The following is a 17,549-nucleotide window of genomic DNA, read 5'->3' as shown; positions in this document are numbered from 1 at the left end:
ACGGCAGGCCACCTTCAGGGCCCGGCTCCCTTTCCCCGGCCCCATCTCTCTCTAGGTGCTGCCTGTGATCCAGCCAAAACCAGCGGAACAGTTGCCCTCAAATAACCCCCATTGCTGCCTGCCAACCTTTGAACATGCCCTCCTGGCACTGAACATGCTTTCCTGGCACTGACCTTTTCTCCCTACCTGTGAACTCGTTCTCCAAGACCCAGTCCTCATATCACAATGCACTAAATCCCCTTGACTCCCCTCCCCCTTCCACCGGCCAGAAGCTGGGGTTTTTATTTACATAATTATATAACTATCCTTTTGAATTTTTTAAATTTTATTTTTTGGCCTTGCCACATGGTATGTAGGATCTTAGTCCCCCAGCCAGGAATCAAACCCATGGCCCCCATGCATTGGAAGCACGGTCTTAGCCACAGGACCCCCAGGGCAGTCCCTAACTATCCTTGTAGCTTATTCATTTCAATGGAGCACAGTATAGGGCAGGCACTGAGTGAATGGATGAATTTTGATTGCTTTACCTGTTTCTTTAGCAATTCTTTATTAAAAAAATTTTTTAATGGAAATATAGTTGATTTACAATGTTAATTTCTACTGTACAGCAAAGTGATTCGGTTATACATTTATATACATATACATTCTTCTAAAAATTCTTTTCCATTTTGGTTTATCATAGAATATTGACTCTAGTTCCCTGTGAGTGAAGTTGCTCAGTCGGGTCTAACTCTTTGCAACCCCATGGACTATCCATGGGATTTTCCCAGGCAAGAGTCCTGGAGTGGGTTGCCATATCCTTCTTCAGGGGAATCTTCCTGACCCAGGGATTGAACCTGGCTCTGCTGCATTGTAGGCAGAGGCTTTTATCGTCTGACCCACCAGGGAAGACCGTGTCTGGCTTTTTGCAACCCTATTGACTGTAGCCTATCAGGCTCCTCCATCCATGGGATTTTTCCAGGCAAGAGTCCTGGAGTGGGTTACCATTTCCTTCTCCAGGGTTTCTTCCTGACCCAGGGATCGAACCCAGGTCTCCCACACTGCAGGCAGACACTTTACCGGCTGAGCCACCAGGGAAGCCTCTCTTAGATCCCTGTGCTATAGAGTAAACCTTTGTTGTTTACCGTTCTGTTTATATCCTCTAACAGAAACTCCCACTCCATCTGTCTCCCACCCGCTCCCTCTTGGCAGCCACAGGTCTGTCTCCATGTCTGTGAGGCTGTTTCTGTTTCATAAAAGTGCATTTGTGTCATGTTTTAGATTCCACATATATATATGTGTGTGTGTGTATATATGTATATATATGATGTTATATAGTATTTGCCTGCCTTTTTCTGACTTACTTTACTTGGTATGAAAATCCCTAGTTCCATCCATATTGCTGCAGATGGCGTTATTTTGTTGCTTTTATATTGCTGAGGAGTACTCCATGGTGTGTGTGTGTGTGTGTGTGTGTGTGTGTGTGTGTGTGTGTATAAAACTGCATTTATCCATCCATGCATCTGTTAGTGGATATTAGGTTTTCCAGTCTTGACTATTGTAAATAGTGCTGTTGTGAACATACTGTGCATGTATATTTTTGAATTATATTTCTGTCTGGATATGTGCCCAGGAGTGGGATTGCTGGATCATATGGCAGTTCTATTTTAGCTTTTGAGGAACCTCCTTGTTTTTTTTTTTTTGAGGAATCTACTCTTTTTCATAGTGGCTGCATCAACTTACATTCCCACCAGCAGTGTAGGATGGTTCATCTCTCTCCACACTTTCCCAGGCCTTTGTTATTTGTAGACTTCTTAGTGATGGCCATTCTGACTGTGTGAGGTGGTATCTCATTGTAGTTTTAATTTACATTTCTCTAATAATTAGCAGTGTTGAACATCTTTTCATGTGCCTGTTGGCCATCTGTATGTCTTCTTTGGAGGAATGTCTGTTTAGTTCTGCCTATTTTTCAACTGGATTGTTTGTTTTTTGTTGTTGAGTTGCATGAACTGTTTATATATTTTGGCAATTATGCCCTTGTCGGTCACATCATTTGTAGATATTTTCTCCCGGTCTGTAGGTTATCTTTTTATTTTGTTTATGGTTTTCTTTGCTCTGCAGAAACTTGTAAGTTTGATTAGGTCCCAATTGTTTATTTTTACTTTTATTTCTATTGCCTTGGGAGTCCTTTGGCAATCCTTAATGAAATAGAGATGAAATGAAAGTTATATACTCTCAATATTTGATGCAAAGTAAACATTGTTTCTTTTTCTTTCTTTCCCTAGGTGGTTCTGGAATGGAGCCGGGATCAATACCATGTTTTGTTTGATTCCTACAGAGACAACATTGCTGGGAAGTCCTTTCAGAATCGGTGAGAAGAAACCACCTTTGGAGAGTAGCTTTTTTGGGCTCAAATGATAAGTTGTGAAATCACCCATGCTTTATATGGAACAGCTGAAGGGGTTTTCCAAGTTGTAGGTATCATTTAGCTTGTTTAAAACGACTCGCACATGAAGGAACCTTGTAATCCATCCTCACGTTTCTCGGGATGACAAATTTGATTCTCAAAGAGCAATCCTGCCTTGCTGAGTATTGAGTTACATGAGCTCACTCTGTCCTTGACCCAGTTGTGTGAGATAAAGATGATTCCATCCCCCTAGGATGAGAAAGCCGGATAGCTACGCTGTAGTCAGTTCCAAGCCCCAGCCAGTGTCTTGCCCATCACTGTGTTTATAACCAGGGCATCCGCTGTGGCATCCACCAGGACCCTCACATGCCCTTGTGGTCACCACACCTTACTGCCTCGCTATGGGGAGGAGCAAAGAACCTCACACGTGGGGTCTTTTTCTCCCTAAGGCCAAGCTTCTTGGTGCAGCCACTCCTGAATGCTGCCTTCACCCTTCTTCTTCCTCGGAGATTTTTTCCTGCCTCACGAGGCAGACCTCAGAGTGCAAGCAATCTTTTCCAATATCCTCCTTCCCTTCTCGCAGCTAAAATGAATCACACAGGCTCTTTTCCTGTTTTGCCTGTTACTTGCATTGTTTTATATCATAAAAGCAATATATGTTTGTGTTTGAAAACAGTTCAAGCAGTACAGAGAAGTAAAAAGTAAAGCCTATCTCTGCCTCATTCTGAATTTCCCCTGACCCAGAGCAACCATGGCTAATGAATTTTTGTTTTGGTTTCTTCTGGTGTCTGTCCTTTTAAGCTAAAAAAAAAAAAAGAACGGAGAACAGAATTGTCTCCTTTTTGACTTAACTTTGTGCAGTATCTGTTGACTCCTTTCCATTGTAATGGCACAAGGCTAGTCGCTGGAAGGCATAGAGCAGGGGGTGACCAAAAACAAATGTGGGGCAGCCAGTAAAGATAGCTAACCTCTTAGAAGACATCTGTCTAACTCTCAAAGACCGTAATCGGAAATTTCCCTAGATCCTGACTATTTATTTTCCCTGGAGAATAGACTCCATGAGTCCTCTTTGCCTGCACTGAACTAGAAAATCTAGTAAAAATGTAACTAGTATTGGTGTTGATTGGTGCACCTTGAACATTTTCTGGGAGTGCCTCTATAGACTACATCAGCAATTTATATGAAGCTCTTGTTTCTGTTTAGAATTACTGCTTGGCACCTCCATCCACTTGTTGTGAGTACCTATGTGGTTCCTATCAAATAAGTAGTTTTTTTAAAAAAGCTATGCCAATTAGACTTAGATGTATGCACTATTATAGTCTGAACATCTCAGCAAGGAAGGGCTGCGGGATTCCTTGAGTTCACTTAAAGCTTTCCTCTTTAGTCCTTAAAGCATCCTGTGTGTGAGTGGCATCCCTGAATTTCCTCCTTCAATTAAGGTTGAATCTTTGAGCCCTATTCTGTTTTAGATGCTGAGGTCTGACTCTCTACTATAAAGCATTTTGCAGTCAAGTAGGGGAGATAGCTTATCAACAAGTACCTAAGGAAGTAGGGAAACTCTAGATCTTTCTCTTAGGAGCTCTTAAAACAACAGTTTCCAAAGACCCTGGGGATGGGGGGCAGTTGAGGGGGGCGGCAGTGGAACCAAAGCTCCTTTTATGACAACACTGAGGTGTTACTTGTCTTTTTTATTGTGTTGACATTTGCACTCATCGTGTGAAAGCCATGGTGGGTACAATTGCAACACCATTATCCTCTCTGCAGGGGTCAGAAAAATGCTGAGTTTGCTTAAGTGTTTCTGAAACGTTTATTTGATTATATCTTGGCCCTGTGAGTACACATTTTCTTAACGTTGTGTGCGATGCAGTGGAAAGCACACATCAAGCACCAAATGGTGACTGTCTTGAGGAAAAGCCCTCATGCAGTTGTTCTGAGTTGCAACCTGAACTTGGTTTATTTCATGGATCGCCATTGTTATTACTTGGAAGGACAGATGACAGTGTCAGTACTCAGGCTTGGTTATATTTGGCAGGTATTTTCTTTGCAGTGAACAAAGCAATCCTGTGTTTGAAGGGAAAGAAACAAAGTCATTGTTGAGCTTTCAAGTGAAAATCAGAATTTAAGAAAACTTGTTTCCACCCCTGTGAGCCTAACATTTCACAATATTATATAAAGACTTCTTTGATTAGATTTGCAGCATTATCCAAGAAAATCACATTTGTTAATATTATGTAAGAAAATGAAGGAAATATACGTCACCATGTGGCTGAGCTGCATAACTCAGTAAGCTTTTGTTTTCCAGATAACCAATGTATTGATGTTATAGAATTTTACACAGATAAAAGCCATTCAATGTGCAAGAAAGACCTATGGATTTTAATGTAAAAGCACAAAAAGTTTACTAATATGGTTTCAGATTATACATTGCAGCTGATTTTTAAGAAACTACCACTTATTTTGGTGTGGTATCAAATAATATCCACCACTATTTGAAAAGGCTATTAAATGCCCCTTCCCTTTCGAATTGCGTATCTGTAAGCCTGAATTTTCTTCAACCCAGACAACATCTGGGAGCAGATTGAATACCGAAGATTGATACGCTTCCTTGCTTCTCCTGTCATTAAAGAGATGTGGGGAAATGAAAAGCAATGCCTCTCACTGAATTTTTGTTTCGTTTCTTGAAAAATACTACTCTTTTCATTTAAAACAGCACATGAAGGGATCTACTGTTGTTTTAAAATGAATTAATATTTTTTGAACGGCTGACTAATTTTTGAAAATGGCAAGTGTGGGTATTTACAACCGTTAAACAAGCTTTGGGGCTCCTTAAGAATTTTTAATTGCGTGAAGTGTCTGGACCCTAAAAAGTCTGAAAATCATTCCTTAACACAGCAGTCCTCAAGCTTCAGTGTGCAGCAGAATTCCACAGAGGGCTTGACAAAACGGAGTTTCTCCCCACCTCCAGAGTTTATGCATCTGTAGGTCTCAGGGTTACAGAGAATTTTCATGTCTTAAAAAGTTCACTGGTGATACTGAAACTGCTGGTTTGGTGACCACACCATGAGAACTGTTGCGTTAACAGATTCGTAATGAGACGTAATCTTCCTACTTCTCCAGTTTTTATTTTAAAACTACGCTGATTGTCCTAAGAAAAGCTCGAACTGGCTGTCTTTTTTTACCCCAGCATTTGTGAGTACTCAGCCTGCTCTGTCTGATGCTGTCGGCGCGCTGATTGTGCACTGACGCACACCTCTCAGCCTTGACAGAGCCTCAGAACTTTTAGAAGGAAAATCAGCTCACATAATCTAGATACGGAGGTCAGCTCTCTTAATCATGTTCTCTTTCTAAAGAGCATGTGTGTGTTCTCAGTACTTCCTATAATTTTGTTGTTGTTTAGCGGCTAACTCTTTGTGACCCCCAAGGACTGTGGCCCACGATGCTCCTCTGTCCGTGGGATTTCCCAGGCAAGCATTCTGGAGTGGGTTGCCATTTCCTTCTCCAGGGGATCTTCCTGATCCAGGGCTCAAACCTGAGTCTCCTGTATTGCAGGCGGATTCTTTACTGCTGAGGAACTAGCGAAGCCTCTCCTAATTTTAGGTTGTATTAAAATGTAGTTTGATTTTTATGCAGGGATATTTCAAAATTACCTAATTTTGCTGGTGACAAGAAAAGGTAATATTACATGGATGTTGGTGGTTGGATAGCATCACCAATTCAGTGAACATGAACTTAGGCAAACTCTGGCAGATAGTGAGGGACAGGGAGGCCTGGTGTGCTGCAGTCCGTGGGACTGCAAAGAGTCAGACGTGACTTAGCGACTGAAGAAAAGCACCATAACATCATATGTTCCGGTATGTTTTAAAATAGCCATAATGTTTATAGGAAGTTTTCAGTGTTTTGCTAATGTTTCTGCATGTCTTTTTAATGTTGTCCCTGAATGGAAAAAAAAAAAATCCCATTCTATATGCCAGTATCAAGTGAATATATAAATTACGTACTGCTACTAATTGTGAGGCAGAAAGTCTCTGTAGAGCTCAGTTTTGTCATCTCTGAAATGCAGACATTAGATGAAGTGTGAAGTCTCTTCCAGCTTTGGTTCTCAGGTGCTGTTTATGCTCTAAGTTATCTTCTCTGCTTTATGCCATGTGGGACCAAGGGACTATCAAATGCCTCCATATTCATTCAAACTAAAGCGATTAAAATAAGAGTGGTATCACTGTCATCACGGCTTTGGTTCTGAATCATAGATCACTTGTTTAGTCTTCAGCTCTAAGATAAGGGCTTCCTTCTCATCTGGAGACTAAGATAGTGGTCTGTGGTTAGAATGAAAGCCTCAGACTCACTGTGACCGTGTCTAATAAGTAGAAAAACAACTGACTCACTGGCCAGGGGCAGATCACAGGATCTTCTTAGGGTTGTCAGTTTAACACCAGAGAGTTAAGTTGATCATGTAATGCAGTCTTACTAAAAGAGCCAGGACATAAATGCATTATATATTTAATGTTGCCTTCCTTGGTAGAGCTTGTAGAGATAATCTCTCGACTATTAAAACAATCTTTAAAAAAAAAAAAAAATCTTTAATAGCTGATAGTTACTTTTAAAGGAAAACTTTGGAATGTACAGATTTCTCCTTCCTTTTTAAAAGCCTTTCTAAAATATGTCACTTAAGTGGGATTTTTGGTTGTTGTTGTTAATTTTTTGTCTAAACGTAGACCACCTGTGACCTAACTTACATGTGGGTAATGTGAAACTTTTTTTTTTTTTTTAAAGAGAAGAGACCACTGTTTATGTTGAGGGAATGAACTGATAGTTATTTAGACAATAAATACATATTAAACCCCACTGTGTCTCAGGCAATATTCCTAGGCACATAGTGTTGAACAGGAGGAACTCACTGACCTCACACAGAAGTGATATTTTAGTGTGGGGGGGTTATTTATTTATTTTAATTAAAAAAAAGTGAATTGTAACCTACATATAAGTTAGTAGTTCTCAAAGTGAGTTTCTGGACCAGCAGCACTGGCATTACCTGGGAACTTGTTAGGAATGCAGTGTCTGGGGCCCCCAATCTAGACCTAATCAACGAGAAACTCTGTAGATGGAGCCTAGCCACGTGTCCAACAAGTCCTGTAGGTGCTTCTGATGTCTGCTGACATTCGGAACCATCCATATAGAAACATGCAGAAGAAAGTCAAGAGAAGGTAGTGTTTGCATATCATGACAGTAGGGAGCGAGAGCCTGAGAGTGTATGGGAAAGAGAGGAAGTAATTAATGAAAATGGGCACAGAACGCATGATACCATTTCTGCCTTAGAAATGCTCGGTGTAGTGGAAGACAGAAAAATGGTACAGCCGGTGTGCTAAGGACTCCTTAGAGTGTGGAGTACAGTGGAAGTTGCCTGTTAGGCAGTACGTTTTTGTGAGAGGTGAGGGAAGAGGGCGTTTGGGGAATGAGGAAGTGGTTAAAAGAAGCATGAGAGAAAGGATATTCTGAGCAGAGGGAGAAGTGTGTGCAAAGGTACAGAAGCCTGCAAGCTGTTGGGTAAGGGCGTATAGCTGGCACGTCTAGAGCAGGAGGTGTGGATTATGGAGTTTAGATTGCATTCTGCTGGCAGTGATGCACCTTGACGGGAGGACTCGCAGACGTTCAGCCGTCACTTGTGCCTGAGTGTGAGGTGATTGCTTCCACATTTTTCCCCGTGAGACTCTGGGTCCCCCGGTCCCTCTTTGACTGACTCTCGTCTCTTCTTAGGTTCTTCCCTGTGGTCCTGTTTCTCTCTGCCACACTGGCCTCTCATTCTTTAACCATGCCAGATAAGCAGGCGCCCCAGGGCATTTGCACAGGACATTTCCCCTTCTCTGGGCTCTGCTTGCCCAATTGCCCACACGCAGCTTCCTCACTTCCTTAACCTCTTTGCTGAAATGCCAGCCTTCCCAGTAAGGCCATCTCTGATCTCCCTATTTAAAACTGCTCCCCCCCCCCCACAAGACCTAGACACACAGTATACCCCCTTTCTGCTCCATAACACTGAACATCATCTGACTTCGTTTATTTGGTGTATTTCCTGACTCCACCTCTCTAGAATGCAGGCATGCGTTTCGGTCTGTGCTGAGTCCCCAGCACTGAGACGGCGCCTGGCACACACACGCTAGTGCTCAGGAAACAGTTATTCAATCAGTGGATAAACACCTCTTTCATCCAGTCATCTCATCTTCTTTTAAGCTACAAGTGATTATCTCTCTATTTACTTCCTTCCATCATTTGATTGATTTGTCCCCCAAACTGCCTTATTTCCCCCGAGATTATTAACCTGTGGCCAAAACAAAGATTGTCAAACGTTATAGTCTTTGGAGCCCTTTGTGCACCGGGGGCCCAATCCTGTGCCTGACCTGTGAGGAAGACAAAAGGAGGGTGAGCTTGGGTCCTTGGCCTAAAAATAAAACAACCCCCCTCACACCCCCTAAAAAAAATAACCCTGAAAGTGTAGTGTTCCTTGGAAAAGATCAAACCTGAAACAGAATCATCCAAAATGTGTCTTACGTTACCATGAACTCTGTAGTATAGCTCCGGAGCAGGCTCTGAAAGATGGTAGGATCTTGGTTAGTTGATGAAGGAAAGGAGGAGAGAACTTTTAGCAGGGGTTAGATTACCATGGACGGGGGAGCCTGGTGGGCTGCCGTCTATGGGGTCTCGCAGAGTCGGACACGACTGAAGTGACTTAGCAGCAGCAGCAGCAGCAAACCTGAGATGGACCTTAGACGGGACAGTCAGGAATTAAAAGCTTGCCTGACGTCTGGGCTTCCCCAGTGGCTCAGATGGTAAAGAATCCGCCTGCAATGTGGGAGACCTGGGTTTGATCTCCAGGTTGGGAAGATCCTCTGAAGAAGGGAACTGCTACCCACTCCAGTATTCTTGCCTGGAGAATTCCATGGACAGAGGCGGGCAGGCTACAGTCCTTGGGGTCACAAAGAGCTGGACACAACTGAGTGACCGTCACTTCACTGACTCCTTAGGTCAGGGGTATGATGGATAGTGAGGGAAAAATCGAGCAGGTTTGGGAAGGTCTTCTATGCTAGTGTCTCAAGTAAATCATCGAGCTCCCACCTGCCAGGCACAAATCCTAGTCCGCAGGGCACTTTAGGGGACAAAGCAGATGTGATTCCTGCTGCCTCGGAGCTTACAATCTAGGGGAGGCACACATGAATTACCAGTGTATGTAGCGTGTCAGTTATTTAATATGTTAGAAGATTACTGCTATGAAAAAAAGAAAAAAACAGGGTCCAGCAAACAGGATTGGGAGGGACCCGGCTTGGGGGCAACAGAAAATGGGAAGTCTGTGGCATTAGATGGGTAGGTCTTCGTTGTGGAAAGTGAAAGTCGCTCAGGTGTGTCCAACTCTTTTCGACCCTGTGGCCTGTACAGTCCATGGAATTCTCCAGGCCAGAATACTGGAGTGGGTAGCCTTTCCCTTCTTCAGGGCATCTTCCCAACCCAGGGACAACCCAGGCCTCCTGCATTGCAGGCGGATTCTTTACCAGCTGAGCCACAAGGGAAGCCCCAGCATTGTGGTCTGCTGGCTGACTTTTTGGGGGGTCATTTTGTTTAAGCTTCTAATTTCTTTTCTGTGTTTGGCTGCATTTGTATCCCAGTTTCCTCATTTGCTAAACTGAGAATGTAGCAGTTTGAGCTTCCAAGACCTCCTCTACAGTCTTAAAATGGAAAGGACAGCAGCCTCTTTACAGGGTGGTTGTGATCAAATGATACAAAACTACATCAAGCGTCTAGCAGACAAGCGTCTAGCAGAATGCAGCTCGCAGAGAAGGTCCTCAGTAAATATTACTGCTCCAGCCCCAGTTTCAAAACATGCAAGTCTGTGATACGCACCATGGTTGGATTACCTTTTTGTTGATATTCTTTTATAACCTCTGAGCTTGATCCCTGTATGCTCTTATTCCCAAATATATTGGAAAAATGTGTATAAGCCGGAGGACTTATGGGTTTCCCTAGGCTCTGTCTGCCCATGCCGATCGACGTGGTCTACACCTGGGTGAATGGCACAGATCTTGAACTGCTGAAAGAGCTGCAGCAAGTCAGAGAACAGATGGAGGAGGAGCAGAAAGCAATGAGGTAAAACTGATTGGATTGATTGTTAAGAGAACGAAACACAGCATATTCTACAGTTATAAGTAACGGTACACTTCAGAAGGTGAGATGGTGCTCACGTTGTTGTCCAAACAAGAACCTGCATCTCAGGTTCATGCCTTACACGATTCTGGCAGTCAGGCATCGACCCTTGTTTCTCGGTGCCCAGCGAGGACTTGGCCACTTTTGCGAGATCCTGGCCTCACCCTGCCGGGTGGCCACGGTCTCATGAGCGTGGTGCTCTGGGTCTCTGGGGGCCGAAAGGTGGAGGAGCCACCCAGGGGAGCCCTGGTCTTCCTTCTCATTTAGCCTGAGTCCCAGGTGTGACAGTTTCATGAAGTAAGGTTTTGTTATACAAGACAGCTGGATTAGTCCCTTGAAAATAAAACAGACCTGCAGACATAACTTTTCTTCCATTTGATAAAGGTAGTAAAAAGTGTGTTTGTCACCCTTTTTAATATCAAACAGTACACTATGGAATTAGAAACCTGGGTAGTTGTTTTAATGGAATTTTGATTATTTTATTTACTTTATCTGGGAAAAGTACAGTGAGTTTCTGGAGAACCGTCTGAACCAGAGGTCTGACTGATGTACTTTCCCCTTCGGTTCCTCAGGAGTGTTTACTGGGAACCCCCTACTCGTTTCTCTGTAAATGCTATGGGCGCCCCAGCTTCAGGCCTTTGGCCCTGCTGTGCTGCAGACATTTGTCTGTCTGTCTCTCTTCTCTCTGCGCATGAAAGTGACTGCGATAGCCTCGTTCCAGTTTTACTGCAAAATGTAAAAGCTTATGTTTTAAGTAAATTTTCCTGGTTACTATGGATGGGACATGATAATATTGTAGATAATATCTTATTAAAATGTAGAATTTATTATGCATAAATACCATACACAGGACAGTACTTTTAACCTACTGGTTGGTCCTTGTGGGGTAACCAGGAAAATCAATGTTGTTAAATTCCCTCATATTCTCATGTAAGGCTAACACTTGTCCATGCGTGTGTAATGAAATCTGTGTCCTTTCACTAGAGAAATCCTTGGAAAGAACACAACAGAACCAACCAAGAAGAGGTAAGCATTTTGATTTTCCTCTCAGGAGTGAAAATCAAAGGAGAGAAGTGAAATGTCCAGATTTTTCTTCCTTGCTTTTGTGGCTACATGGTATTTTTCGCTTACTCTTGCTCCTGTTCAGTCACTCTTCCCTAAATTGAGTGCATACATTAGATGAGAACAGAACGGCAGAGCTGATTGAGAGCTCTGATTATTCTTGCTGTCAGTAACCGAAGCCTTATCGTTTCTAAATGCATTAGGTAACGTTTTTCTTCTTTGCCCTTGCTGTTCATCTGTCTTGATGTGCTATTCTCTTGGTCCACTCAAATCTAACTTATACCTAGTATTTTCATTTATAGGATCTATGTCCATTGTTTCATTATGTGTTCAATGTATATTTCCTTATCTTTAAAAGCCAACATAATCATATGTCTTATATCTAAGGATTTGGAAAGGAGGTTTAACCCAATGGCAAGAATCAGATTTATTTCTCTTCATTGGAATCGTACCTGACACTAAATAGGCCCTTAACACAAGACTGTCGCACGAACAAGCGGAAGTCTGTTAACTGCCACTTGCCCATTGAACCATCAGACTTAAAATAGAAGAGTTATTCATAGACGTGATCCAGAAGTGCCTTCTGAATCATCTCTTAATGTTAATTATGCATATTTATTTATAAATATCTATTGCTAATACTGTTATTTTTAAATGACTTTGAAATTAAAGCTGTGATGCAGCATTACAGAAAGGTCAAGAGGAAAGGAAAGAACAAGCTCACGTAATTCTGTGGCCCTCACTCCACAACTATGATCGTTTTCTTATTTCCTTTCCATGCACGTTTTTATAGTAAACAGTTTCTCATCCCTACAGTTTTGTATTCTGTTTTTTTGTTTTAGGTAATCGTACATATTTCTATGTTATCTTACTACTTCTTACTTATCCATTTTAATAGTTATGTAATATTCCATAAAGTGCACTGTAATTTGCTAAATGTTGGGAACTGCTGTATTTTCACTACTGAGGCTATCTTTGGGTCTGTGGCATTTTCTGCGTGGGGGTTTGTCTATTTTTCCTGTTTTTGTTTCTCTTCCACTTGGACTACATTCCTGGACATAAACTACTTCAGAAGAAGCACACGTGTGTTCATGGGTCTGATGGAGGTATAGGGGTGTGTGTGTGTGAGTCATGCAGTCGTGTCTGACTCTTTGTGACCCCATGGATTGTAGCCCGCTAGGCTGCTCTGTCCATGGAGTTCTCAGGCAAGAACTCTGGAGTGGGTTGCCATTTCCTTCTCCAGGGGATCTTTCTGACCCAGGGATCAAAGCTAGGTCTCCTGCATTGCAGGCAGATTCTTTACCATCTGAGCCACCAGGGAAGCCCATATGCATACATAATGTATGTGTATATATTAGCAAATTGCTTTTGCAAAGTGGAAATGGGGAATTCGTCTGGAGGGACACTGCAGAGTTTGAGAAAGGTAGGCATGCTACACTTGGACAAACATTGCCTCTTCATATTTTGAGGGGTGCTAATTTAGTAGGCTAAAGGTCATCATTTTCTTTGCATTTCTTTGACCATTGATGAGGTGTCACAGTTTCATGTATTGTTTATTAAATGGTCATAGCTCCTACCTTCTGAATTCTCTGTGACCACTGACTGTTATCTTAGGTGTTTCTTATGTTTAGGCAGGAATATTTCATGTAAGTCCATCACGCTGTGTCACCTTTGCTTTTGTTTGCCTTGTGTTCTGTTATATTCAGGGCACTCAGTTTTATTCTAGTTGGAATTGGTAAACTGTATCTGATAACATGACATTGTTAACCAGAATTTATCTACTTCCTAACCTGTCTAATCATGGGCTTTACTGGAGTTACAGATAATGTTGAAAACAATAGTAATGAAATGCTTAATTTCTTGTGCACCTTTGGGTTGCAAATTTTGTGGCAGTCTTACTTTATTAATAGGAGTTGGAAAGCTCTATCTTTTGAGTTGCACTTGTTTAATAATTTTCTACCAGACTTGCTAACTTACTAAATTTTTATTTTTGAAATAGAACTCCTTGTTTATTGAGCATTTATGATTTTTGAATAAAACACAGAAGAAACACCTGTAAAATTTAGTAGTAACCAGTGGGCTTCTCAGCGTTGCTCACATTTTTCAAGCATGTGGTTGTGAGCGTGTTCGTGTCTTTCCAGTGAGAAGCCTCTGGAGTGTTTGCTGACGCACTGCATTAAGGTGCCAATGCTTGTCCTGGACCCAGCCCTACCCACCAACATCACACTGAAGGACCTGCCGTCTCTTTATCCTTCTTTCCATTCTGCCAGTGATGTATTCAACGTTGCAAAACCAAAAAACCCTTCCACTAACGTCTCAGTTGTTGTTTTCGACAGTACTAAGAACGGTAAGATCTTCTTGTGGGTGTTTTAAAGTCTTGATATCATTGGATGCTGGGATAACAAAAGTTTAAATGGAACAGAATTGATTAAGTTTTTAAAAAATGCCTGATAAACTAAAAATATAACAGGAAGCAGAAGAGCTGCCATTGTATTTCAGAAAGGGGTTATATATATTTCATTCTGTGTAATACACATGCCAGCCTGAATGCTGAGGTCCGGTCCTAAAACCTGGAACTCAAAGTTTACTGTATTCTCTTGGCTCTGAGTTATTCTGAAGGCTTTTTTTTTTAACCATATAATTCCTCAGTGAGGTTGTCTTCTGCAGCTTGGACTGACCATACTTGGAGCATTCATGCTGAATGTTCTGAAATGTCTGGTTATGCAGTTGATTTGGCCAGATAATATCATTGAATTTGTAATTCTTGGCATAAAACACGCACCCACATCCTTCGAGATCCCGTCCTCCCATCTGGCCACTGAGCTGCTGAGCCCCACGCCTGTGTCTCCCTCCATAATCCTTCCTCTTGTTTCTTATCCTTCCTCGGCGCTGAGCCGCGCTCCCCGGAACCGCTGTTTTCCCTTGTGTAAGATGAAAGCTGCCTTGTCCCCTTTACAGTTCTCTTCTCAAGTTCTCATTCTGGAACTATCTTTGACCTGTTCTTACTCTAATCTATAATCAGCCGCATCCTATGAGCTGCTTTTTTTTTTTTGCAAGAATCTTATCTTTCATACTTAATCAGATTTCCTCTACACCAGACCAAATTTCTTCACTCAGTTCCAGTAAGAGAGTCCTGTCTGCTCTGTCTACCTCTAAAGTTCTTCTCGGATCTGTCCAGCACATAACTGATAAAATCAGCCTTTTCCAACCTGTTTACAGCTGCTCTCTCTTTGGAGAGAATAATAGTAGTACGTATTTGTGTTTTACATGGATACAGGCCCTCTTGCTGGTGGTCCAGCTCGAGGTTTAGTTGCCGTGGTCGTGCCCGTCATCCCTTGCTTCCCAGCCCTCCTTGCATCTCCTTGCAATGTCAGTGTCTTTACGCACAGATTGTTGCCTGTCCCATCCTTCTTCCTCTCCCAGCCCATCTCCTGTTCTTCGTGTGTGTGTCTGTGTGTGTCTGTGCCATATGGCTTGTGGGATCTTAGTTCCCTGACCAGGGACCTGGACCACCAGGGAATTCCCGCCGTCACCTGTTCTTTCCAGCCCCATCTCCACTGCTGTCTCCATGAGGATCCTGGGCTGGGACATTCACAATGATTTCATTTTCCTGTATCCCTGCAGTACTTGTAATCTAGCTCACAGCTTAGTTTTTGACTGCTTTGGAGTTTCTGGGGTTCTCATCTGATTTCTTCCCAGCAGAAACCTCCTCACCAGTTTGTGTGCTGAACAGTGTCTAACAGTGCTCATTTCCTGGTACTTACCCTTTGTGATTTGAAAGGTCCAAGTGCAGACATCTCCCCCTTCACATTACCAACCTGTTTCTGAACTATTTTGTATAGAAACTTATTTTTAAAATTTATGCTATATTTTTAAATATATAGGGAAAGTAAAGGATAATTTTTTGACAAATTTAACAAGCTACATGATTTATTGTTTGGCTGAGTTTAGCTTTCAGTTCAGTTATGTCCAGTTCTTTGCGACCCCATGGACTGTAGCAACCCAGGCTTCCCTGTCCATCACCAACTCCCAGAGCATACTCAAACTCATGTCCATCGAGTCGGTGATGCCATCCAACCATCTTATCCTCTGTCGTCCCCTTCTCTTCCTGCCTTCAGTCTTTCCTAGCATCAGGGTCTTTTCAAATGAGTTAGTTCTTCGCATCAGGTGGCCAAAGTATTCGAGTTTCAGTTTCAGCATCAGTCCTTCCAATGAACACCCAGGACTGATCTCCTTTAGGATGGACTGGTTGGATCTCCTTGCAGTCCAAGGGACTCTCAAGAGTCTTCTCCAACAGCACAGTTCAAAAGCATCAATGCTTCAGCACTCAGCTTTTTTTTATAGTTCAACTCTCACATCTGTACATGACTACTGGAAAAACCATAGCTTTGACTAGACAGACTTTTGTTGGCAAAGTAATGTCTCTGCTTTTTAATATGCTGTCTAGGTTGATCATGGCTTTCCTACCAATGAACAAGTGTCTTTTAATTTCATGGCTGCAGTCACCATCTGTAGTGATTTTGGAGCCCAAAAAAATACAGTCTATCACTGTTTCCATTTTTCCCCATCTATTTGCTATGAAGTGGTTGGACTGGATGCCATAATCTTAGTTTTCCTAATATTGAGTTTTAAGCCAACTTTTTCACTCTCCTCTTTCACTTTCATCAAGAGGCTCTTTAGTTCTTCTTTGCTTTCTGCCATAAGGGTGGTTGTATCTGCATATCTGAGGTTATTGATATTTCTTGAAATCGTGATTCTAGCTTGTGCTTCATCCGGCATTTCGCATGACGTACTCTGCATATAAGTTAAATAAACAGGGTGACAATTTGCAGCCTTAACGTACTCCTTTCCCAGTTTGGAACTGGTCTGTTGTTCCATGTCCAGTTCTAACGGTTGCTTCTTGACCCGCATACAGATTTCTCAGGAGGCAGGGCAGGTGATCTGGTATTCCCACCTCTTTAAGAATTTTCCACAGTTTGTTGTGATCCACACAGTGAAAGGCTTTGGAGTAGTCAATAAAGCAGAAGTAGATGTTTTTTTGTACCTTGCTTGCTTTTTCGATGATCCTGTGGATATTGGCAATTTACTCTGATAACACTTCACCGGAAGAGAAAAAGGAATGATATTATGTTAGCAATTATAACTCAGTTATAAAGTCTATGGAGAGAAGCTTGGGTTTTCCTCTACTCATTTTATGACATGTCGAAGATGTAAAAGATTGTAAAGTTTGGGGTTTCCCTGGCCGTCCAGTGGTTAAGACTCTCCACACTTCCCATGCAGGGGGTATGGGTTCGATCACTGGTCAGGGAACTCGGATTCCACATGTGGCCAAAAAAAAGAATTGTAATGTGTGATACAGGTAAGATTCATAGTAAGTAATAGTCTCTTAAACACTTTTTTTAATTTCCACTTGGGTTTTTATTTGACTGTCCTGCTTATCACATTGACTCATTTAGTAAATATTTGTTGAGCCACTGCCCTGACTTGGTTGTTGTTTTAGGCAAACAGCAGAGGAAAAAAGGGCATATTCCTACCTTCATGTAGCTTCCATTTTTAGTAGGCCACAAACTCACTCTTTTATCATGCTTAGGTATCTAGATCACGGATAACAGAATTGTTTCATAAAGGACCAGGTAGTAAATAGTTTAGGCTTTGTGGGCTAAGAGGCAAAATGCCAGATATCATGTAGGTATTTGTATAAACATTCAGCCGTTTAAAAATGCTAACATTGTTTTTAGATCGGGGCCATGCTGAATTCAGCAGTGGCTAGATTTTGGGCCATGGACTGCCAAACCCTGATCTAGATTAAGAAATTATAGCCATGTTTGGCATGTTAAAGATAATCTCATTTAACCTCTTTCCAGTTAGTCATTGAGATCTGTTGGTTGTTTTTTTTTTTTCCTTCTGAAATGTGTCA

The 17,549-nt window shown here is 42.1% G+C and overlaps 1 protein-coding gene across 2 annotated transcripts in view; it reads left to right on the top strand.

The window, feature by feature from the left end:
- The window catches only part of GNPTAB (N-acetylglucosamine-1-phosphate transferase subunits alpha and beta), a 79,882-nt gene that overhangs the window by 28,111 nt on the left and 34,222 nt on the right, over positions 1-17,549 (top strand). Inside the window, exons 2-5 of one of the 2 annotated variants that reach the window (XM_065937764.1) lie at positions 2,265-2,350; positions 10,394-10,513; positions 11,555-11,596; positions 13,774-13,979. In XM_065937764.1, the coding sequence (XP_065793836.1) occupies positions 2,265-2,350; positions 10,394-10,513; positions 11,555-11,596; positions 13,774-13,979 (454 nt within the window). Of the gene's footprint in view, positions 1-2,264; positions 2,351-10,393; positions 10,514-11,554; positions 11,597-13,773; positions 13,980-17,549 lie in introns of those variants that run through there. The other variant, XM_065937773.1, reaches the window with a different exon arrangement.

This window comes from Muntiacus reevesi, chromosome 1, assembly GCF_963930625.1.
Source record: "Muntiacus reevesi chromosome 1, mMunRee1.1, whole genome shotgun sequence".
Taxonomy (NCBI): domain Eukaryota; kingdom Metazoa; phylum Chordata; class Mammalia; order Artiodactyla; family Cervidae; genus Muntiacus; species Muntiacus reevesi.
Note: the sequence above shows the minus strand (reverse complement) of the source record. Positions and strands in the feature narration are given on the sequence as shown.